Source organism: Ictidomys tridecemlineatus, chromosome 4, assembly GCF_052094955.1.
Source record: "Ictidomys tridecemlineatus isolate mIctTri1 chromosome 4, mIctTri1.hap1, whole genome shotgun sequence".
NCBI lineage: Eukaryota > Metazoa > Chordata > Mammalia > Rodentia > Sciuridae > Ictidomys > Ictidomys tridecemlineatus.
The window spans coordinates 137,500,954-137,519,632 of record NC_135480.1 but is presented as its reverse complement, the minus strand read 5'-3'; the positions used below and the strand labels follow the sequence as shown (position 1 = coordinate 137,519,632).

Below are 18,679 nucleotides of genomic sequence, written 5' to 3'. Positions count from 1 at the left end.
CATGAACTAAGAAGCTTGAGTTCCCATATATTAATTGGCTTTTTGTTGTTGTTGTTTTTTGTTGGGTGAATTGGGGACTAGAGAAAATATCATATTAAAGAATTTAGTTTCCTCTCTCAGCATAATAATGATAGGTAGCATATTTATATTCAACTGTCAGAGTCACTTACTAGCCAAGTGATCCAGGACTCTGATTTAAACTCTCCATTTCCTCATTAATACCATATGACGAAAGATAGCACCAATGTCAAAAGGTTATTTTGAGGACTCAATGAGATTAAAATGTAAGTAATCTGCCTAATCCATAATAGGTAACATGTGAACACTGTTGCTGCTATTGTAATAGTTGTTGGAGTTGACAGAGGAAATCTCATTTCATCTGGAAAATGTTTATCCAAGAGATGGTTATATGTTGGCTCATCACTGAAGGATGAAAACTTTTCGAAAGATGGAAGTTGGGAGGTTGGGGAAGTAAAGAATGGCATTCCACGTGATGGGGGCGATGGTATGGAGGTAGAAAAGTATAAGGTATGTTCAGACTATAAATAATAGTTAGATTTGGCTGGATCCCGGATTTGAGAAGCCAGGAAATGAGATAACACTGGTCACTCTCACTAAAGCTCATGAAAAAAAATAAATATACATATATATTTTTAAGCCCCATATGACTAGAGGAGGCAGCCCATCTGTTCTCTGGGCTTCATTTTTCTTGTCTGGGAAATGAGTAGGTTGGACTGCCTGGTCTTTAAGGTCCCTTCAGTATAACATCTTTTATGCCCAGAAGAGAAAAACAAAGGTTCTTTCTCACAGCTTTTGCCCTCCAGTCCAGGGTACTGTGTGATTATTTAAGGACTCTTTAGATGTTTTGCCATTATTAAAAAAAAAAAGTGAAGAAAAAAACTGATTTGCCATGTCTTGCTGATTCCAATTAGTACTCTGTGCACTCTGATTATTTAGTTTGAGATGGTCTTCTGGTCCCAAAGCTGCATAGTGTACAATGTTTATAAAGCCAAAGGCCAGCATCTCTGTCAGGTTTCCAGGAGGGGCTCCGTCTCCTTGGGTATTTAGTGCTGCCATGACTCATTGTGATGGAGTTTCTTCCTAGGTGAGGACCTGTGGGAATTCAGAACCTGATACTCTTTGCTTCTCTCAGTTGAGAATGTCAGGGTCCCTGCTGAGACAGAGAAAAGGGTATAAAATCACTGGGAACATATGAACTGTAAAGACCATTGGTGCTTCAGTTCTCTGGCAACTTCATTACAAGTCACTAAACCTGCCCCTCTTGTTGCCCTGACTGAAGTTACTGAGACAGGAACTGGAGGAGGGGCCCGGTCCTCAAGCCAGGCTGTGGCAAAGCACTGGCTATTTGAACATTCTGAGGACAAATACACTCTCAGTGTACAGAATACTGTGTCAGCTTTCTGCCACTGTAACAAAATACCTGATGTAAACAACTCATGAGGAGAAAAGGTTTGTTTTGGTTTAAGGGCAAAGCTTGGATCTCTACATCTTGTGCACATCTTGCCCTCAGGTGCATGTTTCCAACTCTTTTCGAAATGTAGCCTTTGGGTCAGGCCCATAACTGGAGGCAGGTGCGATGTATACTTCTCAATTAAGCCCTTCTTTTTGTGCCTCCTGGATAATTAGAGTCATGAAATATTGTTAGGTAGTGTATGTATTTTTCCCAGCATTCCTGAAAAGAGATGGAACGCTCCTGCGTTGTGTTCTTGACCAAAGTTATATTGAGAAGTGTAAAGTAGCAAACTAAGGAGAAGTTTCTGGAGAAGTACCTCAGACTTCCAAACCCACTCAGTCCTCCGTGTGCACACCAAGAGGGAATTCTGCTTTTCATTTTGCCACAGATGTAACACGTCAGTGAATCCATGCCTTCCCCTCACATCTCAAAATCTGTCTAAATCCTTGTGCCTTGCCACATTATATAGATGCCAGCTTTCCAGGAATCCTGGGACACACCACACTTCTCCATACTTCTAGTGGCTTTCCACCCACAGTTGTATGCTGATAATCCTTTCTCATTCTTCCAGCATGTGGTAGTATCTGTAGTAATTTTGCTGAAGATCAGAATCTCATTCCTCTCTTTCTTCCTATTCCTGGCTGGCCAGAGAGTTCTTGTCTGTCCACCTCTCTTTTCTGATTAGTCTTCTTAAGCTCTTGCTGTACCTGAGCATGTGTCAGCCATGTCCCTTTATGCAATCATTTCCCCAGTACAGGAAAGAAGAGAAAGGGGTGGGAAGACAGGGGCACTGAGAGAGAGGAACGGAGAAAAAGAAATGCAGTGGGGATTTACGGTTAGTGATGGCCAAGAAGAAGTGGTGACCAATCTCCTCCTTTGAGGTTTAACTCCATCTCAGATCTTGTGCTTCGTTTATGGACATGGCCAAGTGGGCTACTATGGAGACAGCTGCTTCCTTTCAGCACAGCCCCAGAGAAAAAAACTAGAACTTTTTCCTGATTCCCCACAGCATCACTGCAAAGTCCCACTTTTCAAATAGACAATAATACGTATGGACTGTGGCATAAACGGGATAACCTGAATCCAAGTAGTCAGACTAAATGGTCCAACTTTACACAACACAGCATACACGCACTGCTTTCCAGGAGGCCTTGGGAGGTGAGGGAGGGGCCTCCCTTTGTTTTTTGGTCTTTTGACCTACTTAGGCATGAACGCCTTAAACACCTACATTGCAAGATACACAAGATCGCCTTCCTTGGCCTCTAGGCCTACATTTACACCCATCCTAAAGACCTACAATGTAAAATGTCTCATTTGCACTTTCCCTGTTTATATGTTGAAGTAACACTTTGGTATTTTAAGTTAAATCAAATTAATATCACCTATTTCTTTTTGCTTTTTCTAGTGTGGCTGTTAGATATTTATAGATTACTTCTAAAGCCTACATTATATTTCTATTCGGCATCACTGATCTGGACTCTCTGAAGTTCAGACAAGAGGGAAGTCTACCTCTCCTGCCTACTTCACACATAGCCTCTCGAGGCCATCATTCTGTCTGAGCAAAAATCTCTTATCTACATAAGGGTCCAGAGCACTGCCTTCACCTTGCTGGTGAGGCACTCTCTAGAGAAGACAGCCTCAATTAGCCACAGCTTTCAAACTGCAAAAGAAAGACTCACGTGGAAATAGGTAAAGTAGGAAAGGTCTCTAAGTTTCATCCATTTTAATTACTCAACAAATATTTATTGCAGTTCAAATATGTAAAATATATAAACGTATAGGAGCTATAAATTTACGTGACCCAGAGAGAAAATACAAAGTATCTCCATGACTAAAATGAAAAGCAATGCATGATTGAACTCATAAAAACCGTGGTAATAATGCATTGACCATGGATCATGCACTAACTATACTGATGGATTCTGAATGTACTCATATTTAACTTTCAAAACTCCAGGGTTTTTTTTTATCTCATTTTAAAATAGAGAAAGTTAAAAATTCAAGCAAACGTGTATCTTGCCCAAAGTTAACTAGCTTGAAAAGGTAAGACCAGAATTTGAACCCAATTAGGCCAATTTCTGTACCTGAACAGTTAATTCATGGGGAGCTGCTCCTAAATGTTTGAGAGGCTCAGAAAGAGTCACTTCTGCTCAGGTGTCTGGAAACTTCCAACTTCCCCCCAAACTCATAGTAAATCAAGCTGGTAAGGTACCTGCTAACAAGTTCACTAACTCATTAATTCCTGTCCTAGCCTAAAGATAACAAAACTGTTTTCATCAACATGAAAAGGAAGCTTATCTTTCATTGAATGATAATACCAAGTTATTGACTCGAAGCCTAAAAGATGGAAGGCTTCAACAACCCCATGTATATGTGAATATTTGAAATTTTACTTGAAACGACTCATCTTGGCCACTCTCATACTAGTAGTTCTCTCATGAGATGAATAAGAAGAAAAAACCACGTTGCTCAGAGACTCTATGGAACAAACACTGAGAGATCATGAAAACTGAAAAAGGTCATTTGCAGTGATTTTCATTGCTTTCTCCATGAGATCGAAACAGACCACTCTGCGATTAATAATGGAATGTTTCTGCCTAAATCCAGCACCTTGCTTAATCTTCCTGCAAGGCCCTGGATGTAATTTTCAGTAGGTGGGACTAAAGATTCTGGTTTAATTTCATCTTGAAATTAGTGCAGTCTAATCAGAACTTGAGGAGCCACTTCCCAGATGATGTGACTTGTGGTCTCAACCTCCCCATTCCTATTTCTGTTTGCCAGGAATGTGTTTTATATGTTAAAAAGTCTATAGGGCTGGGTTTGTGGCTCAGCAGTTCAGAGTTCACCTAGCACGTGCGAGGCCCTGGGTTCGATCCTCAGCACCACATAAAAATAAAATAAAGATATTGTGTCCATCTACAATTAAAAAATAAAATTTTTTAAAAGTCTATAGTTCATTTAGAATAAAACGCACATACTGAAAAGTACTAATATCATTACTGCATATCTCAGTGAATTGTTACAAATTTAACCTATCTGGTAACCACTTCTGGGGCACTCCAGAACTCCCCATCAGGCTTCTACTATATAGTAAATACCCATTTTAAAAACCACAAGAATAGGCAAAATTATAGAAAATAACTCAACAGAGCCCCCACATTTTTAAATTTCAAATCTATACTCAAGAAACCCAGCTCTCCCCTGGGACAGTTTTCTACTTGAACCTACATTCATTGTGAATATGTACTACATGCCAGGTACAAGGAGAAAATGGTGAAGGATGCATGGCAGTTTCCTTAAAGAACACCAGTGAGGGGCTCGATTATTTCAGTCTATTTTAGCAGTTGACAGTTTGCTAGCATACACTATATGCCCAGCACCCTAAAATTCCAAGGGTTGTCCATCAGATTAAAGGTCTGTAAATGAGAAGAGAGGTTTGGGTATTATTCCGCACTCATCAAGTTGCAAGTTAATACATTCATTGGGATTCTTTGGTTACAAGTAACAGGAACCAATTCCAGCTAGCTTAAGCAAAATAATAAAATAACAAATAATGAAGAATGTATCACAAAACCTAAAAATCAAACTTTCGACCGCCCATTCAAGAAGGTACTAAATAAAATTAAGAATTGAAAAGCCTTATGAACTCTGCATCTCGTACATGTTTTTCTACTTTAAATATCTACTTCAATGTTCCCCCTTTCTGAACACCAGTTTTCTCTGGTCCACATGGTGAAATACAGCCAGCCCTTGGCTCCTGAGGTTACTTGAAGTCTCTGCTACATTTAGAAAGTACCTTACAGGCTCTGTCTGATTCTTAGTTCCAGCCCCAGTTAAGTGTCCACTTCCACTTTAGCCAACAATGTCCAGGGTAGAAAGAACATGCCCCATAACACGGTTGCCAAGATTGGTGTAGGGGTGGTGGGCAGAGGGCTAATGACCTGGAAATGCATCTCAAGCTCAATATCATAATTTGAATCCTAGTGTCTAGGTTTGGTCAAACAAAAATCACAAAGAGCAATGTGAACGGACAGGCGACATGGATGTATTCAGCCTCACTTCATGTACCCTGTTTTTATCGGGGCTTCCGAAGTTTCTTCCACTTTGATCAAACCATTGCTGGCTTCCTGGCTTCCTGGTGGCCTGGAAACCCACATGAACAAGATTACTAGTTTTACCCTCTGCATGTCCCATTTTTCCAACATCAAATGTGCCAGTTATAAAATTGTGAGTTTTCTCATGAAACCACACTGTGGAGAGGAGCATAGGATTATTATCTCTTCTCAAACAGCCGCTTTTTCTTCTTGCAGACCCCTGTAGGTATAAGCTGAAGCTTCCTTCTTATAAGAAATGCTTGTCATAAGAAAGAGATGAGTGTGAAAATGGCTTTTTATAGACCCTCTGTCTACTTCTGCTATGGGGATTATTTAAACATGAAGGAATTTCATGATGATTTGAAATTGACTACCCCCTCCATCTCCAAGTGCTTCTGGATCACCTCCCCAGCTGTTTAAAAAGTTGTTGAGCCATTAACTGCTGCTGAGGCTGCTCTGAGCTCCCTTTGAAATGGGGGTCCCCCAGCTGCAGTACATAATATTAATGAGCAATAAGTGACTGCCTGCTGTCTTCCCCACTAGGCCCTTCTGGGCTCTGACAAGTGCTGCCACTGCCTTCGCATGGCCTCCTGGCCCTTCATGCTGCCGTGGTGGATGTCACTTTCAGCACTTCTGTACCTGCAGCTGATTGGACGTCTCTCAACCAGCCTCTTCTGGTACTGCAGAGGTTGAGAAAGTTTTGCTGTTTCAGCGCACCTTGCTGAAATTGTCCAGGTGCTCTTTGACCATTCGACCCTTTCTACAGATGAACAAAAGGGACTGGATCCAAAGCCCATAAAAAATGGCAGAACCAGGCTCTTCCGAGACAGCAGCTCCCCCTGCCCCAAGGAAACTCAGTATTTAAATTCCACATGGAAACCTCAGATATGTGCTTGGAAATTCTCTCATCATTGTTTCGAGACACCAACTTTTAGCATAAAGGGGCAAGAGTCCAATATTCACTTTCCAAAGTGAAACACGCTGTTACCTATTTCCAGTCAAAGGAGCAATCGCTGAAGAATCTCAGTCATCCTCTTTTGCATTTAATTTCTCACACCTTCCCTTCACTAAAGGAGAAGAAAAATGCTTGAAGAACTATAGTACATAGGATTCTTCTTTATAAATCACAGTTAATAGAATGAGCAACTTGTTTTATTGCTATAAGAAAATGGAAAATCAATATGATTTTGCTTTTTCATTTCTATAGAAGTAAGTAGCTGATTTCCCCATGCACTAACACACAATATACAAAGACTCGATTTTTAGAGGTTGGTTAGGGCTAAGTTGGTTTCCTGCCCCTCTGAGTTATTTGACTGAATTAGATGGCCTTGGCGATTTCTCTCCTTGAAAGAAGGATTCTGTAGGAATGGAAGCATGGCAGTTGCTTGTGTGTGACACCACTATGTGCCAGGCACCACTGGAAAACTTATGTGTTGGTTCATTAAATCCTTCAATATCCCTCTGAGGGAGGTAATGTTACAATCAGAATTTGACCAATAAGATAATTGGGAGGTTAAGTGACTCACTCAAAGTCAAATAACTGTAAATGGCAGAACTAGTATCCGAATCCAGTCTGACTTGAAAGCCCATGTTCTTTATCCTAGACTACTTCTCTTTGTGTGTCACAGGGAAAACTCTAGAAGTTCATTACTTATCCCTGGCCATATAATAGAACTAGGAGAATGCAACCTTCCCTCTCTCCTTTTTTGGTGCTGAGGATTGGCCTTACACATGCTAGACAAGTGTTCTACCACTGAGCTACATCACCAACCCTCAACTTTCTCTTTCTAGATTATAATAATGTCCTCATCTGCCTTCTGAAAAAGAGATTGACACTCAACTACCAGGCTTGTTTAAAATACAATACAGAGTTTACTTTCCAGTTTTGAAAGACAGTTTGTAGATTTATAAGACATGAACAACTAAAGCAGTGTTGCTCAAAGTCTGTTCCATAGACATGAGTTTTGTGGAGAATATTTGTGTCAAACATGAATCTGAGTGCTACCCAGACTTACTGAAAACGAATCCCTGAGGAGTCGATCCCAGCAATCTGCCTTTTTAGGAAGCACCCCGGTGATTCTTAGGCACACTACAGATTGACAGTCATTACAGAGTTGCATCTGGAAGTTTCAGGAGCTCTGCACATCAATTCAATAGTAGATGACTATAGAAAGCTTTCAAAGCCTCTCTGCATTCAATAGCTATTTCAGGGAGAATTGTAATGTGCAGGAAGTGTTCCTAAATTGTTGTAGTTTCCTTCTGGGTGAGCCAGCTGGTTAAGAAAGCTTGAATAATTTCCCAAGGGACTCAGTTAAGTGGACACCCTCACACTCTAGAAAATAAAGTTTTCCACCACGGTCTCAATGTGAGATTGCAGAATGGGCTTCTGATTATTTTTACTTAAAACTCTTTCAAAGACCACAACATAGACCATGAGGGCTTCCATAATGTGGCCATGTGCATCTCTCCATCTTTATCCTCAAACATACTCACCTACTGCTGCAACAACCCTGAGCTGCCCTCACTTCTTCCAAGGCACTACGTGCCACAGCATCTTTGCCTGTGATTTGGGGGTATATTATGTATCTCCTCCCCATCACCTACTTAGCTCTCACTGTTCCTTCAGAGCTCAGATCCACAGTCACCCTCTCAGGGCAGCATTCCCTGGGCCTGCCACAAGAAGGGAGGACATCCTATTATCCACTGCCATGCCACCGTTCTTCTACAGCGCTCCACAGTTTTTCCATCTGCGTTTGGCAGTGTGGTAACTTTATTCCCATCTGTCTTCACAAGTAGACTACAAACAAGAACCATAACTATTTTGTGCATTCTGGTGTGTAACTGAAGACCTGTCACATAGTAAACATGCAATTAATCGCTGTGGAGTATCATGAATGAAAAAATGTAATTCATAATGTTGGAAAGAAAGTCTGCATTCTCAATCAAAAGTTTCACATCCATTCCATAGACAAAGATTCCACAGTTTTCATTTCTATCCCTTTTTAAATAGCAGTGGAGATGGCTAAGTTGGGAAGTCTGAACCCCCAAACATCTTTATGGATTCTCAATCCTTTTAGTGTATCAATAGCTTTAATCCCAACACCATTTTAAAATTGCTCATAGTATGCTTAGTATTAGTTGTTAAAAGGAACATTAATGAAAGAGTGCAATTTTCTAATGTTGAAAAACCATAAAGTAACTATTTCCTCTTTTACTTCAAAGGCTGAAATGGAGTTTTGTCATTTAATGGGACAGGAAGTGCAATAAGCTTAATTGGTGATAAGACTGGTTTTATTTAATTGTATTTTATCATCATCATTTTCAAGGGTATCTTTAGTCAGCTATATAAACCATCACACTTATAGAGTGTTCTGTATAGAAGAACATAGCGCATTCCTCACAGTAAGTAAAATGTCCATGAGGACATTTGTTTAAGCTAACTTGACACTAAAGGATAGATTTGATGTGCTCCTAATATGCAGGTATGTTAAAAGCTAGAATTGCTCATCTGCCTAGACCTGCCCAGCACTTAACAAACTATAAACCTTCTAAATGGTTATAAAACATTGTCTTAGGGGTATTTTAACTCAAAAAGTTACATCCTACACGAGACCTATCTATCAAAATCTAGAAATTTCAAGTGAGTATTCTCCCATTCATTTTTAAATACCTCCCTAAAGTTGCTAAATGCCAGTGACCTCCCACAATCTTTCTTGATTAGGCATAGGTTTCATTTTATTCCTTATAATAGAAAGGGATTAGAGAGGCACAGGTAAGTTTAGAGAGTTGGAGAGTCAGCAATACAGATAATTATGGATTTTACCTCGCACTGTTTGTCAAACTTACCTAACGTTATCACCTTCTACTGCAAAACATCTAATATTCATGTCGTACAAGTATATAGGAGTTGATGAATGATAACAGTATTAGCTAACAATTATGTTCTGCACCTATAACATTCTTAACTCTTTTTTAAGATTAACTTGTTCAGTCCACCCAAGAACCTAAAAAAGCAGATGCCATTAGTAAGCCCATTTTACAACAGTGTAAACTGAGACAGAATTATGTCACAGCCACACCATCATTAGACTATTTTGGAAGCAGGATTTCCATTCAGGCATCCTGTCTGCACAGCACCCATTCCTAACTACTAAAGCAGACGATTTCCCGTACATTCTTTATTTTCAAACAGTGAATCAGGAAGCTTGGCCCTGCTTTCTTTTCTTCTCTTAATTTTTCCTTAGGAGATGCAAAGAGAGGTGTAGTTTTGTTTTATTCTAAAGAGAAGCGGAAAGTGAGCGTTCGTTCTTTCTGAACATCTTTTTCCAAAGCCATTTACCTTTTTCTGGGGCTAGGAAAAGACTGAGAAGACAGAGCACTAATGAGCTTCTCTCTTTGTCTCCCTCCCTGTTTCTCCATTCTGCAGTTAATAGCCAAGATACCAACCATCACGGCAGTTTGCAACTTGCACGGGGAGAAGCTGCAGGTATTTAAGCAATCTCATCCTGACATAGTGAATACACTGTTTCCTCCATTATACAAGGAGCTCTTTAACCCTGACTGTGCCACCGTCTGCAAATGAAGGGGACGAGAGAACTGGCTCACAGTCGTGGAGTACACCACCATTAAGACGAAAGCAATGTGTTCATGAAGACTTAAGAAAAATGTCACTACTGCAACATTAGGAATGTCCTGCACTTCATAGAGTTATTTTTCACCGCTACAGTTTGAAGAATGTAAATATGCACCTGAGTGGGGCTCTTTTGTTTGTTTGTTTTGAAATGACCATAAATATACAAATATAGGACACCGGGTGTTATCTTTTTTTTTTTTAATTTTATTCGGGTATGTTTTGGAGACAACTGTTTATAGAATTTTATTGTAGATATATACGAGAACAGAGCGGTACTTTACATGATTACTTTTCCTGTTGATTGTTCAAATATAATTTAAGAAAATTCCACTTAATAGGCTTATCTATTTCTATGTTTTTAGATAGTTGATGCATGTGTAAATTTGTAGCTGTCTTGGAAAGTACTGTGCATGTATGTAATAACTATATAATATGTGGAATATTATATATGACTATTACTTATACATGCACACGCACTGTGGCTTAAAATACCATACCTACTAGCAAGGGAGGTTCAGTCAGACTCTCTTATATTATTTACCTTCTGTGTTATGTGTTACTTTTATGTTAGACAATCAGGGTTTTGTTTTTTCAGCCAGAGTTTTCATCTATAGTCAACAGCAGATCGGTACCAGCTCAGAAATAAGTCTACAAAGAAATCCATGTAATGCACAGCCTCTGTATAAAAACTCTTATTTCTGTCAGTGACATCAAAGCCTTGTCAAGATGGTCCATACTGAGTTGGGGGAAAGACTTTGGAGCCATTTTCCTGTTTTGAGAATTGGGCTGCAGATAATATTGAAAGGCATGGGATGCTTTTTGACCAAACAATTAGACATTTCCTATTTTATACCAGAACATATAAAACACTGTTTTTCTTAGGATTTGGATTTCTGGTTGTGACAAAAACTTGATTTTGGTGCTCAGTGTCTTCAACCAAAAAATTACGGTCTGTGCATTATTACCACCAGCCATTTGCTCTAGAAAAATAACAGTAAAAAAAAGTAAACCAGTTCCTAGTGTCCAACGCCATTTGGGGTAAATATTTTCTCTCAAATCATTTTTTGACAAAGAGGCAGAAGTAGAACATACAAGGTTAAAAAATATTTCTTGATATTCATCCTTAAGTATTTGTTAGAAAAGACAACAATAAAATGGGGGAGGTAGAGCTTTCTATGTCATTCTAGCCTGGGGCTTCTAATTTTCTTCAATTTCAAAACAATATATTATTAAAATATAGCAAAAACTTGACAGATTAAAAAATATATATTTATTCTATGGGAGGAATATACCCAATGCCACAACTACTTTCTCTGCAGTTTGAAATTGCATTATCCATCCATCCTAGATTATATTTTTAGGAACTCTTAAACTTACAGAATGCAAGAGTGACATCAAAATCAGAGAATTTAGACATTCTTGTATAAGTTCTCATCTCTCCATCTATTCTCAGGTAAAATTATGCATAAATTCCAAGACATTTGTTTTGTCCATGTCCCTGAGGCCTATGTCTTGGTATTATCTGAGCCACAGTAAGATTGTTAAAAATGGAAACTATGAGAGAAATTTATATTAAGACAGTGAAAATCACAGTCTCCTTAAGTGTAGGCCAGCCTGTGCATAAAGACCTGCCCTTTTTCCCTTGTCAAACACACGGCGCTCCCCTCTCCTCATACACACACACACACACAGACCTGCTTTGTAAATTTCGAATCATGGGGACCTTGACTGTTTTTCATTTCCTATGATCTCCTAAAGTTCATGGTCGAGTGCCATCTCCATGATGCCTCAGAACTCCTGATTGATGATCAAGTGTTAGTCTTTTCCTTTTAGAAAACAAAGGCTTTTCTCACCTCATGATTGATGAATTCCAAACCAATGGGGAAAAACAAAAAGGCTTTAAAATAATGAATCTCTTTCTCGACTAGTTATATTCAATTAATTTAACTACATTGAACCAAATTACCTTTGGTTCTAAGAAGACAGCTGTAGACTGCTTATTATGCTGCTACAGGGACTCAATTCTTTTTGGTATAAATGTCACTCCTGCTAGCTCTTTGTATAAAGAATTAATTCCAAGAGTCATATTTCCTTCTAATGGAAAGATTACTTTACTGATTGCTAGGAAAACAGGGTAATGGAAGGCACTCAATTAAACCAAGCCGTTTCCAAATGCAATGTATGTTTTATGATTGGCTTGTGATAGGCGATGCTTAATGTGTCTACTTGGTGTTTCCCTTTGAGCTTTGAACTTATGTCAAACTTTGTTTTCATTGTTCTGTTGGCCTAGTGCTTCCCATTGTCAGCCTGTAATTCCTACTCTGTTGCAAAGGGAATCATTCATTGCCTCCAGTTTACCTTAGAGGATTTAAATTGGCTCAATTGATGAGGTAGCTGAGAATTTTTTCCTCCCTTGTCCCATGGGTGGTGTAGGAAAAAGATTGTTCCCCGCATCTGTCTCGGGAGATACTGGTTTTGATTTTGTGTCATTTCCACTAGTGCAAGCATTTCATTGGGACTGCACGAACTTTTTGAAGCCAGGGACACAGGAAAAAGAGCTAGCAACTGAACCAGAACAATGCAATGGAAACCAACCAGTACAAGCTCAGCCCACTTCAGTTGAGAAAAGAGATTTTCAGTTTTGGCTACAGTTGCCAAATTTCCCCTGACAGGAGAATCAAGTCATGTTTTTCACAGTAACAAAGCCTTAAAAAGCTGCCCTTTTGAACATCTCTTGTGACTACAGGTCAAGGTATTTTGAAAATTTGGTTAAGAACAACTTTCTTTACAACATACAATCCCAGCACTTTGTCCTTTCCCCCTGGGAACTAACAAACACACTCCTGATAAGGTGTACAGTGGAAGAAGAATCCATAGTCTGCACTCCTCACTCCGTGCTTTGTAAATGACAATCACTGCAGATGTTGCACTGTCTCTGCTCAGGGATGTTTCATTTTAAAAAATAAAATAATAAAAAAAATATACATCAAGAAGGAGGGAAAAAAAAACAGGAAAATGACAACAAAATTTCAATGGCACAAATTAAATATGCCAGTGAGAGAACCTCTCTGACAAGGCTTTCAGACCCATGTGTAATCACTTCATGTCATAAACTGAACTGGCCTTTATTATTTGGATTTGCCTAAAAATTGCAGACGAATAAGGAAAACTTACATTTATTTTCTAAAAGCTTCTAAGAGTCAAATAATCAGGTGCTCCATTTTTAGGAGTAGATATGCCCCCCCCCCCAGAAAATCCAAGCTTCCTATGCAAATCCTGAGCAAGAAAAAGAAGGGAATCTAACTGGCATTGGATGACATTGACAAGGGAAGTAAAGCTGTTTAGATTTGAGTGCCAGTGTATCTGTGTCCAAAGAAGAAAGAGCAAATTTTGAAAGGAAAATAAGAGAAGCCTGTCACAGTGGTGCATGCCTATAATCCCAGTGGCTCGGGAGGCTGAGGCAGGAGGATTACAAGTGAGGCCCTAAGCAACTTAGTGAGACACTGTTTCAAAATAAAAAATAAAAAGGGCTGAGGATGTGACTCAGTGGTTAAGCCACCCTGGGTTCAATTCCCAGTACCAAAAAAAAAGAAGAAGAAGAAGAAGAAAAGAAGAGGTTCCGAATCTGTTTTCACATCCCTCATGACAACTTTCGTCATTGAAATAGCCCCTTTCCTGCGGCTCTTTTATTGTCAAAGACTAAAATCTGAGGGAAGAGATGTACTGTAAAAATGCTCTTCTGGATTTCCCTTGTCTTAACACTGTCTTCAGGGTTCTGGATAAAAGGACCTCTGAGTAGGTACAAAGAGGAATATCATGGTCTCTGGGGTAAGTAGATGTCTTTGGCAAAATCTAAGAGACCCTAAATTGTAATGAACTCTGTATGTCAACAAGACATGTGAGAGAGACTTCAGTGTTATTTCCTTTGTGGCTGCCTGGTTCAACCCCTAACTTCCAACAGTCCAACTAAACTGTAGAGAACCAGGCAGATGGAGAGCCAGTGCACATTCACTCTACCCTGTTACGTGTACCTGGCCTGAGTGCAAATACAATTTTTACGTTCCAAGGTCAACAGAAAACTTACAATTCCCTCCCCCACCCAAAAAAAAATCAGTCAGAGGCAAATAATGTCAATGTCATTCCATGTTCTTTGTTTCTGTTTATTAAAGAAACAAGGAAAAATTCTACTGCTATTGGAAAGTAGAGAAAATAATTTCTTCCCGATTTTTTTTTTAAACAATTGTTTCCAATGAAGTTACTACAATAGGTAGTTGACTCAGGCAGGGACATCTATAATTGAACAGAAGCACCCGTCAATAGAACAGCAATAACTATGGAGCACGCATCTGGAGTGAAACTTTGCACAAAGTCCCTTTATAAAGAAGAGGGAAAGGCTGTCCATCTGTTTTAGATGAAGTGCTATTTGATGTGATGTTGGCGTCTGCTAATACAAACAGCAAATAGAAGTGAAGGCCTGATAAGGAAAACCAGGGAGAGCTTTCAGAAAAGACCTGAAATCTCTTGGTGGGTAAGGGGGTGCAAGTCTCAGGCCCATGTCCATTTAAAGCAGAGGTTATAAATTCAAAAGCCTAAAAGGACCAGGGAGTGGATGCAAATGAGAGAAGCAGTCCAGCAGCAAGTGGCAAGGAAATAACCCACCTAACAGAGGACATCCACTGTGAGGCTGGAGCTCAGCATTGCTAGAGCTTCCAAGTCCTGTAAAATGTCTTGAGCTGTAAATAAGGGCAGTTGATGCAGAGTGTAGACCAAACAAACACACCTGGGAACAGAAGAGTCCCCTGAGACTGCCCGCTGCAACCTCTGGTTTAAATCAAAATCACAGTCTAGCAGCCTATTCAGCTGTAGAAAATGTGGCCAGATTCATCCAAGGATGACATGAGAATAATACTAGTGTGGAAGGGAAGAAGGAGAGATCTTGCCTTTCTGGCTTTCAGTTAAGTTTCCACATGGAACGATCACTACTCAAGGATATAGTTAGAGGTTGATTGAACAGAATGTTGGTATAAAAATGAAGACAATTCAACTTATCGATGGCTAATAAAAGATACTTCTATTTGTCTTGCCCAAATTTCCATCTTGGATAGCCAGGGGGTTAGCTTTCTTGCCACTTTTTTTTTTTAAAGTCAAATGCATGACTTTGTGTTTTCAAGTCTCAACCTGCATGGTTCACTGGGTGGCTTCAATATTGCAACAAGTTCTTACTTTCCCTCAGTTGGACGCATCTGAAGAATTTATTCTGTAATCATTGATAGTGGGGTCCCCTCACATTCTGAAGTGCAGACCTCAGGCTCCTATGCACCAGATGGGGGTTGTCTGTGCACTTTTTTCCTATGATATTGAATTTGTTCTGAATTGAATGGGCCATGGTCATCTTTGCCTCTTGCATGACCATTAAGCATGACCTCCAGTGGATCAGAGAAAGCAGCTCAGTGATTATTCTCGCCGCCAAAACGAAAGCACAAGGGTTACTGGAATTGAATAAGCCCAGTTCAGGAACACAGGGTGTCTGCTCCCCAGCTGAGCAGCACTTTATCTCTTATTCGACTACTCTCTTCTGGCTGTGGCTGATGGTAAGCACTGTCGTGCCTCTGTCACTACCATATGTAGACACACGAGAGGTATGTCTGAAGAGCTACAAATCCCACATCCAGACACGGTACCGTCTGCTTCATCTGATTAACACACACACAAGAATGAAAACTACACCCACAGAAAACTGAGTATGTATTGTAGAAATGTAGAGGAAAAATAAAATATTTTTTCAAATGTAATTACTTTTAATATATGCTTGTGGAAGGTCTAATACAATGTATGCTGTCTCTAATTTTTGCTGTAAATAACTGGAGGCAGTGAATACACTGATTTTTCTATGTCTCTGTTTAAGCATAAGACTTTGTAACAATTTTTTTAGAGGGGGAAAACAACAAAGAGCAAATATGTACTTGCTTCCTTTCTGAGTGTCATGTACTTCTCAGTTTTTTAATGGAAACTGATTGTAACAGTTTAAGCATCCTGACGGGTCATCCGTGTTAAGTGTACGCTTCTTTTTGTAATACAATGGAGAAAGGGACAGGGCTGTCAATTAAATCTGCTCCAAAGAATTTGAATTGAAGATTGGCCTAAGAACTGCAGACTCCATCTGAACTAGATGATATGAAAAAGAAAAGTTTAAAAAAAAAATCATTGTCTGAATTAAGTCATCTTTCCTTGTAGCAAATGGCTTTGTCCAAAACCTTTCTGCATGGAATAGCTTAAGGAAAACAAACTCTGCTTTCTGATGAACAAAATATTTTTGTACGCGTTTATTTCTTATTAATAATCTGAGGTCAGACCACTCATTCGCTGAAGCCATAACTGACCTTCACCAAATAAATGCTGTAAAGAACCTGGGGGAGGGTGGGGAGAGACTGAGAGGGAGGAAAATCCAAGGTGTCATGAGTATAGAATCACAGGCAGGAGCAAGTCCGATGAAATTGATGCTTTTCCTGCATCCCAAATATGACTTTAAAAGGCTAGTATTTTATGAGGATCGATTTATAATAATAATAATAATAAAAGATATTTAGATTTAAATGAGACTTTCCAATATTTTTTAAATCCCTGACAATGCTTCCTTGCGTTTAGGATTGAGAGAAATGATTTTCATTACTTCCAGCGTTCAGAGATTTAATGTTTTTACCTTAGCTCCAGCCTATGCTTGCAAAGTGCAGAGGGACTCCATGTCCTCCAGTGATTGACACCATGGTCTGTCTGGGGCTAGGCTGTCCCCACTAACCACCATTGCACCTGCAGGGGCAGTGTGGAAGGGGTACAGTTTGCATCTCATTAGCATGCACACCACTCTTGGCAATGCACCAAAGTTGCATTGCCATGAGTATGTAAAATAAAAGTCTTCACTCTGAAATGCATAATAATTATATCTTTTTAAAAGAATAATGCCTCCTATAGTCAACCATTGATTTTTCTGGAGTTTAATTACATCATCGCCATGTATTCTTATCAGCCTATAGAGGCAAAAAGCAAACTACACTTAAACCCAGTGACATATATAGTTTTTAAATCTACAATTTTCTTCTCTCTCTCTCCTTGTTTAATATATAAGCCCTAATTTCTGTGTATGTGAGTAAAACTGCAGCCTGAGTCATTTAGGAAGTAAGCATTGAGTTTTTTTAATTATAAATATACTAGATTAAAACAGCACTCCCTAACAATTAAAAAAAAAGAGTTTTATATTACTTTAGAATGTAATAGGTTTTGTCCTTATTTTATGTCCTGTAAATTATTAGTTGAAAACTGTTAGCATTCCCGGATAATGCACACATGATTTCTGAATGTTTTCTGTAAATGACAATCAATGTTTATGAAGTTCCCTCCTTTAATGCTGAACAAAATTAAAAGAAGAAAAAGAAAAAAAAATCTTGCCTAGTGGTTTTCTTAACTCCCAGAGAACAAAAAGGGGCTGAAAATAATAGTTGGATTTACCTTTATAAACTTGGTCTTGCCTTTATAAGCATAGATTCTTACCTGCGATGATTCTTTTTTCAGTAAATGATTTGTCATTTATTTTCTGAAAATTCTTTAGTCCTCATGGACCTGGCCTGAGTCAAAGTGTTCATTGAGAAAAGATCCAGACTTCATTCTAGCCATATACCTTAACCAGTTGCAATTAAAATGAAAGCACCATCTTTCAGAGATAATAAATATCCTCATCTCAACACTGTCATAAAAGGAAGTCCCAGCTATGGGAGCCCTAAGCAATTCCCCTGTAAACACTTTGCTGAAAGAAGCTGCAATGGGTTCCAAACGAATATGACGATCCCAACATTTGGCGAAAGCTTTCAGGCAATAATTATGCATCAGGTCTCTGGATCTTTTTGTAATAAAGCACCACTGAAATCAATGCCACCTGCATGAATCTTATTTGGAGCCATCCTGCAGTGGGTAACAACTGAAGATAATCACAACCTCCCCATGATGTTGAAGAAAGCAGTTCTAAAAGAGGCCAGCAGTTTCTCAGGGGCTTGGAAGTTTCTGCAAGTTGGGGTCCCCGGAGTCAACATGCTCCAAGAACAGTAGCTTAAAGCAAGGTTTAACAAATTTGAAAAGTGGAAGCCCTGGCTCAAACAGCAGGATGAACCTGTAGAAGCCCACAGAAAGTTTCTTCCAACTCGGCTTTGGAGCTAGCAGAAACCCTTGTGGGATGTTTCAAGCACCATGTTTACTCTAAACATCCAGGTCCCACATGGCTCTGCTCAGAGGACACAGAAACAGGACTGCCCTGATGTTTCTGTGACAGTAGCATTTATGTCCTTGGGTTTCTGATCAGGTCTTTCAGTAACTAGTCAGCTGGCAAACAAATTATCAGAGCCTATCCTAGATTCCTATCAATTGTCACCAATGACTAATTACAGAACTCTTCACTCTAAAGTCGTGTAAAATTTTTCAGAAACCTAGATC

At 39.3% G+C, this 18,679-nt stretch overlaps 1 protein-coding gene and 1 non-coding gene across 3 annotated transcripts in view; one reads left to right on the top strand and one right to left on the bottom strand.

The window, feature by feature from the left end:
• Positions 1 to 16,779, top strand: part of Rorb (RAR related orphan receptor B) — a 181,279-nt gene extending 164,500 nt beyond the window's left edge. For both annotated transcript variants that reach the window (XM_005324109.4, XM_005324108.4), the window contains exon 10: positions 9,995 to 16,779. In XM_005324109.4, the coding sequence (XP_005324166.1) occupies positions 9,995 to 10,150 (156 nt within the window). In that variant the 3' untranslated portion in view covers positions 10,151 to 16,779. The remainder of the gene's footprint in view (positions 1 to 9,994) is intronic.
• LOC120890203 (small nucleolar RNA SNORD121A) lies at positions 6,412 to 6,489 on the bottom strand. The gene has a single exon (XR_005734445.2). It is a non-coding gene; the product is annotated as a small nucleolar RNA SNORD121A (small nucleolar RNA).
• Positions 16,780 to 18,679: the final 1,900 nt, after the last annotated feature.